We start from the raw sequence: 8,193 nt of genomic DNA on the forward strand, positions 1-8,193 counted from the left end.
CCCCCCCCCCCCCCCCCCCCCCCCCCCAGAAAAGAATTGTATCTACGCTACTGATTATAAGCATAAAATTAATATATTGTCAGCAAACGCACACATACGCATACACAAACCACCTTCACGAAATGCTGACCAGAGATTGCAGTATAGAATAAAACGCCTCGCCGCAAGACGTGATATTGTTCGTTCTACTGCCATCGATGTGGAGAACGGACGCTGCCCGTTTTACGAACGAAGTAGTCTGTTATTCTTTTGGTTTTTTTTTTGTATTAATAAATATTTTTTGTTTCATTGTCTTAAATTAAAAGGTTTTAAGTATAATTATAAAAGGTGTTCATATTAATTTTTCTACTTTACGTACTTGTGCGAGTATATGAGAAAGTTGGTAGATACATTTACAAAAAGGGTATTAAAACTATATTGTATTTCAAACCTCAATCTAGAGCTAGGTTAGATCTTATTCTTTGTCAACTGTTTCGAGTGTAAAATAGATTTAGAGCTACTAAAGAATACATAAATTTAATTACAGGACAAAGTCTAATTTTCGAGGTAGATTTGCAAAATTATTTATCACTTCTTCAGTGTTTTTTTGAAATACTTCGATGAATTGACATGAGAGCTAATCCTGTTAGTCGATTTTCGCTTGTACTATTTCTCAAGCATGACTTCAATCTTTTCAATATCGAAAACGATCTTTCTAATGACGCTGTTGATACTGGTAAAGTTACTAATACTGACATTAAGCACCATATATTAGGAAAAAAATCAACGGATAGTTTATTCAAAGTATCAATAGCAGATTTGAATTTCTGACAAACCGCGGAACATTTACAATTATTCTGAGGACTCTGTTTTGGACAATTTGCATTTTTTTGATGTGCGAGGATGCACAATTACTCCATACCGGGCAAGCGTAGGTAAGAATTGGGCGTATAATTTGCTTAAAAATTAGGAGAGAGCATTTTTTTCCCATACTAGACAGTTTGGTTTTAATTAATACATAGATTAAAGAAATGCACACGTGGGTCGTACTAACCATAAATTTCGGGTTTGAACCCCCAAACCCCCCCCCCCTATTTACGCCACTGGTGCTAGATTGTATTCTTTGTCACATAATGAGGTAGTCGTCCGGGCCAGTTATAAAGGTTTTTCTTTACGTGCTAGTTCGACGGTTAGAGTGTTCAACAACCAACAGATACCCTTTTTTGTGTTGCTATACATCAAGCCTTTGCGTGGCGTATATGACACATGACTGGCTCCCATGGTTGTAAATAATAATATTATATACAACCGTGCAGACTCCAAATAAGCATGTAATATGAGGAATTACCAACCAATATTTTAAATGTATAGGGTGAGTAAGAAATCGCAGGGAGGGTTGCCGCCCACCCTGCCACACAGTGGCGTAGATACAATTTTTTTCTGGGGGGGGGGTTGTTTAAGAGTAAGTTTTTAAGTGTTCTTAGTATATCTTAAAACGAGGTCATATGTAATAATATTACATTTAAAATGGTATTATTATTATATCCCGTATTTAATTAAAATTATTTTGTTATTCAATTTTTAATATATACCTAATCATAGTAAAATCAAAATATTTTACTATAATATGTAAATATTAATAAATAATAATCAAATATCAATAAAAAAAATTTGTGTGGGGAGGGTGGAAACCCCTTACACCCTCCCCGTAACTACGCCACTGCTGCCACAACAATCCCGTAGAATCGTCTATAACGATGAAGATGACGAACAAATATCAAGAGCGTATTTGAGGGGTGGCGAAGGGGGCATTAGTAACCCCCATGGCTCGTATTTTTTTTGAATATAATACATTGATTTATTTAAAAAATGTATAAATAATTAATAATATAAATTACTAGTTTATCATTGTAATATGATAATAAATTCAATAATGTCAATTAGATCACGGGTATCAATTTTTTTTTATCTTCATGTATCATAACATTTTTGGTTGTGGAACGAATAGTGGTATTCCATAGATTTTGCTACGGTTACAGATATTTACAACCATAACCGAGGTATTTATCAGATAATATAAAGTAATTTAAAGTAACACATTTTTACCACATATTTACTAGTTGGTCGTTTTTTGGTGCATTTATGCATATGGTATTTATTAGAGCTATAAAATTCCTTAATAATTTTACTCGCCTATTTTTTTTTTTTTACAGCATAATATCTGGTACTTTTTGCTGTGCATAGGTATTTAGTCATTTTTTTTGTATACAAATACATGCATATTTGTGTATTTTATAGAACTAAAAATATTAATCATAATGACTGACAATATTTGTTTCCATATTCTTTAACTTGCAAATATTGGCCAAAAAATATATTTTTGTAAATTGAAAACATGGTTAAGATCAAGAATAGGCCAGCATAGACTAACAGGTTTGGCTTTGCTGCATGTGCATAAAAATATTATTGTACCCATTGATGAAACAATCAACAAATTTGCCAAAATTAAAAAAAGATTTTTAAAATGTTTTTTATATAATATGTTTATAATATGTTTTTAAAAAATAATTAATAGGTACTATTATTACTATGATTATTTGTTGTTTTTTTTATACAGGATTCAGACTGAAGGTACAATTTCAATATAAGAACTATTTGTGTTGTTATTATTAATACTTATTTTGTATGCAGTAGGTTTTAAATTTATTTATTAAATAAATATTAAATTCAATTTGGTACTTGCATTTTTATTTATTCACTCTAATGAGCAACAAGGAACATGAGGTAACGGAACCAGGGGCGTACCCAGGAATTTTTTAGGAGGGGTCTAACATTTTTATTTTATTTATTCTTTATTTATAATTATAGTTTAATTCAATATCAACAAATTACTGTTAATAACTATAGTAATAGTCACAATAGTTATACATACATCACACATATTCTGCACAAAGGTTTACTATAATAGGTAGGTACTATAATTTAAAATAAATTTTTATTGGTAGTAAAATGTTATAAAAAAATACATTATTTAATTAACAATAATAAATAATATTAAAAAAGCAGTATAAATTAAACATATTTTATACATTATAAGTATATTCATATCATCTATAAACTTTGTATATTGAAAATAATGGGAAATTAAAATACGCTATATACTATTTGAGTATGTAGAAATTTCAATGGTGGGGTCTGGACCCGAAATCCCCCTTGGGTACGCCCCTGTAATGAACTGTAAATTATTTTTAAGTTAGTATTGAAGAAAAATTAGTTTCGTCCTCCCCCTCCAATTACCTTAACTCAAATACGCCCTTGAAGTGTCTATAGGTTTCTGTGGTGAAATCCATTATCTCAATTTAATTTCCACCGAATTTGAATTACTGTTAGTCGAACGTTACCAATCAACTGATAATTTGACTGACATTGGCTACACTGATTAAACTTGCCGACCGTTTCGTTTCAAATAATTCCGTTTATTATCAAATATGTATCCGAAACCGTGTACAATTGTCAAAAATGTAACGACGATAAAAAAAAATAAACTTTCATCGTGCTGTGCGGAACATTATTTACGTTAATTCGTGTCAAGAATACACTACAAGACGACGGCGACGGGTGAGACGGAACGCGTGAAATGTCACGTCATAAAGGTAACCAACGAACGGGTTTTTTTATTGATTTTATGTTTTTGATCAGCCAAACGAACGCCGAGTGCTATCGTTCTTGGTATTCCATTTCGATGACAGCGATGTCAACATCTGAGTTATACAGTCTTATTAGTTCCAAGTTGTTCCTTATAATTGTACATGTTTCTGTCCGATTATTATTTATTATTGCTTTAGACCCTTTGCTGCTTCCATTATCATCTTTCCAAACTTCCTTATATCTGGGTTTAAATGGTATAGTACTTAACCACTGTGATAGAGTATACTTACTTGCTTTTACCCCCCTCCCCAATGTTTTAAATGTACTTTATCTAAACTGTACTGGTGTAAACAAGTTTATTTTGGTATAGTAAAGTAAAATGTTAATGATACGCCAACCGAGCACATGTCTTCATACTGTAGTCTTTTCTACCAAATCACTGGCTTCATGTAAACTGTTACTCTACTAAAACTAGTAGAAAAAATAGTAGACTAGTGTATTATACCCAGTTATACTTAAACTCAGCTCAGTCTTTTCATCATTGTCTTGGTCTTCCCCTTGGTCGACTTTTATTAGGTTTCTATTTTGTTACAATTGATATGATTTGACCCTCTGTTCTCCAAACATATTCGGCCTACCTTATTCTCTGACTTGTATGTAACTACTATATTAGACTAGTTAAATAGAGTTACAAGTTCACTGTTGGATCTTATTTAATATTCTCCATTGTTTTTTCTGTGGACCAAATATTCTTTGCATGATTTTCTTTTTTCAAATCATTGATTTGTTTTTGTCAGACTTGGTAGACTCCAATACTCCACAGGTATAAAGTATAATTGGTTTAATGGAGTTTTTACATAACCTTCTTTTTTATTCTTCTCAGTAACATTTTAAACTAATAAAAACTTGCGCTTGTTTCCTGCTGTGATTCTTCTGTATATTTCTTCATAGCTATCTGCCTGTTTATGTCTTCTAGTAGCTTAGGAAGCTTTTGTGTTAAAATAAAAAAAAAAAAACGCCTAGTTTATACACTCGACAATAGTCTATAACATAATGTGCGCCTGACCCATAACAACGATTCACTTACATATGATAACATCGATATTAGATATTATCAATTTTTTATTTATATTCATATAAACATTGTGGAAAAAAAAATCATAATATACATCCTAATACATCCTAAACATCAATGGAAATAAGTAGAGCTCGGATGTTAATGACCGAAATTTCATAAAAATATGCATTATAAAATTTCAAAATATGCAATTATATGCCATAAAATTTATTAAATATATCTATTTTTTCAGCAAATATATGCAAAAAAAAATAGTTAACATAAATTCAAAAATGCATATACTCTAAAATGTGTATTTAAAATTAGTTTATTACAAAAAACACAGCTATTAAATGCAAAAAAAATATTAATTAGTTTTCGATCTATTGAAGTTAAATTTTACTCGGGTTAAGCATTTTAAGTATCAAAATTACACCGTACAACAATAATTTAGCTGATATTTTCAAACTTGAAAGATCTTCAACAATCCGACAATAAATTTTTGTAGACTGAAAATAACATAATTAATGGTTATGATCATTTATAATAATATGAACAATTTTCAATATTATACTTAATAATTTATAAAAAATATGCTACTTAACCTGGAAACAATTGATATATGCATTTATATGCTCAAAAATGACATAGCAAAAATATGCAAAATAAGTTTGCATATTTGCAATTGAGATTTCATGAATCAAATTTATATTATATTAGGGTATAATTCTGGTTGCCCGAAAAAAAATATGCCAAGTCATAAACATCCGAGCTCTAGTAATATGTTTAGAATAAATAAAATATATATGTTATATATATTATATATAAATGAGATTTGGAACATCAAATATGTACTTAAAAATTTTGAAGTCAAAAATATCTTTTTGATATGGAACCATAAATTATTATTAATCATGTTGTATGGATCTAGCAATGAAATTATATACATTTTATAATTTAAGACTTGGGCCAAAAAAAATAAATATTGAAAAGGTGACTTTTGATCCTAAACTGCATTTATTCCAAGCTTATTATCATTGTCTATTTATTAATTTTAAAGTAAAATATTAAAGTCTTGGCTTTAAAAGATTTTTTTTTATATATATGATCCTTGGTAAAATGTTAGGTCACCACTAATTTTTTTTATAAGTTTATTAATTTTTAACATTTATATTTTTAGAGGAAAATGAATTACAATTGGATTCTTCTACTATACGTTCAACAATAAATTTTTATGAAATGGATAGCACCACCGATAATAATTTTGGTAGGTATTTTTTAGATTCTGAGTGTATATAGACTGTATTGATTTATCATCATTTTTCATTTTTCATGTCTGCACATGATTTTGAAAAAAAATAATGTTTCAATCATCAATCAAATTTTGATTAAACTATATTACATACATATTTATTCCCTAAAAGTATAAATTTTGTATCTTATTCCATTTTGAATCTATAAGTTAGGATTTATCATTATTTTATTTAAATATTTTTATGTTAGGAAAACATTATTAAAATTGATGCAACATCAACCTTAAAATTTCAGCGTTTAAAGTATTACTTTTGGTCAATATGTATCACATCATGAGTATATTATTTTCCAATAATTGGATATATTTACTTACTTATAAATTGTATATAAATGTTTAATAATTTAAACATACTTGTTTATAATGCATTTAAATTAAATTTTTTGTTATCAAATTTTGTTTATTATATTTTAATTAACAGCAAAGATACTTTTCTTTTTCTTTTTTAGACCAAGATGCTCTAAAAGTTGGAGAACAAAGTATTAGTGCAGAATGGTCAGCAACTACATCTGTATTAAATTCATCTGGTGCTACAATAAATAATTCTGATATTCATATTGGTACTTTAAAAGAATGCTGTGCTAATCCTTCAGATACTCTCAAGTATAAAGAGGATTTCATGGTTTTGGATTCTACTTCTACTGCTGTAAATATAACAAATTTTAATGCTGATGATACTCAATTTTTATCAACACCTAAGGCAGCATTTCAAAAAAAACATAAACCCTATCCTCATAATTTTAGTCATGCATTTGACAATATAATAGATAATGAAAGTCTAATAGAAATAACCCAGAGTAGTATATGCTTGAACCATTTTCAAAAACGTCCACAATTTACACTTCCTATAGAAGAAGACTTTGTCGAAATGAATAAATCTGATAATAGTGGGATGGACAATTTAAGCATGAAATTTCCAAAATTTCGTTTTTTAAAAAAAAATATGAATCGGTCAAATTTAGATATGCCAGATTATAATTTATTTAATTCATCTGGCACTTCAATTATTAATGATAACAATTTGTCTAAAATAAATAAAAATGTTATTTCTAAAAAATCTTCAGAATTTTCCATTGTCAATAATAGTTCTAAAATTGTTTTGGATGCATCTATAAAAGAAGATTTAACCCCCAACAAAACCACCAATTGTAAGAATTCAAGTATATTATCTAATATTGCTTTAAATGATAAAGAAATATCATCAAATTACTCATCAATGTTGCGTGTAAATAAATCATCATTACATAGTATCACTGATCAACCTTGTTTAAATCATACATTTGATATATCAACTAATTGTAATTCAACTAATATAGAATTATCATCACAGAGTATAATACAATCAAATAATAAAACATATATTGTGGAAAACGATTTTACCTCAATTAAGTCACACTATAATGTAAAATCTGATATGAATAAAAATTTTACACTTTCAGACACTTATACTGTGGGAAATAATTTAAATGAAACATTTACACTACCAAAATCTGCTAATCAAACAAATACATTAAACTATAAAAAAAATGCAGCTCAATCAGCTGTATTTGAAAATTTGATAACAAACAGTCAAGAAACTAATTTGACTGTAACACAAAACGAAATGATGAGTAATTCTGGTTTGAAAGACCAAAGTAAATATCAAAATAATGAAATAAGTATGCTTGCAGATTCAGATGAATTATTATCAGATAGTAAATCGATTAGGCGCTCTAAATGTTCTATCAATACACATGAATTCGGTAAAGGGCCAAGTTTAGAAATATCAAACGATTCAAAGGATAAACTTAATTTAAATAATACTTCAAAGGGTTCTAGTTCTATGGCTGAATCAATAAATGAAAACAGTATGGAAGTAACAAATGTTTCAATTGATGAAAAATTACCTGAACAAAATAATTCATTTGATCCAGAAGACTCTAATAATGAGTCATTGTCAAAGAAAACAGCTAGTTCATTAGAGAATAATATTTCATCAAAAGATTGTGTCAAAAGATCTAGGTCAAAAAGTTTATTGACTCCTATTGATGCCAGTCACCCATTTGAACCAAACCAATCAAATTCTTCTAAACACTCAACAAGTAGTACATCTTTAAATATTTCTAAGCCAGTAAAGTTCTTAAGCTACAAAAAAACTGCAGCTCAATCAGCTGTATTTGAAAACTTGATAACAAACAGTCAAGAATCTAATTTGACT

At 28.6% G+C, this 8,193-nt stretch overlaps 1 protein-coding gene across 4 annotated transcripts in view; it reads left to right on the forward strand.

Moving 5' to 3' along the window:
* The first annotated feature begins 3,477 nt into the window (after positions 1-3,477).
* The window catches only part of LOC112682352 (uncharacterized protein PF11_0213-like), a 6,390-nt gene continuing 1,674 nt past the window's right edge, over positions 3,478-8,193 (forward strand). The window contains exons 1-3 of one of the 4 annotated variants that reach the window (XM_025552923.1): positions 3,478-3,632; positions 5,865-5,951; positions 6,446-8,193. The exon at positions 6,446-8,193 is cut by the window's right edge and continues 1 nt beyond it. In XM_025552923.1, coding sequence (XP_025408708.1) covers positions 3,617-3,632; positions 5,865-5,951; positions 6,446-8,193 — 1,851 coding nt within the window. In that variant the 5' untranslated portion in view covers positions 3,478-3,616. The remainder of the gene's footprint in view (positions 3,633-5,864; positions 5,952-6,445) is intronic. The other 3 variants (XM_025552922.1, XM_025552921.1, XM_025552924.1) reach the window with 3 other exon arrangements.

Source organism: Sipha flava, unplaced genomic scaffold, assembly GCF_003268045.1.
Source record: "Sipha flava isolate LNK unplaced genomic scaffold, YSA_version1 202_pilon_pilon, whole genome shotgun sequence".
In the NCBI taxonomy this organism is placed as follows: Eukaryota; Metazoa; Arthropoda; class Insecta; order Hemiptera; family Aphididae; genus Sipha; species Sipha flava.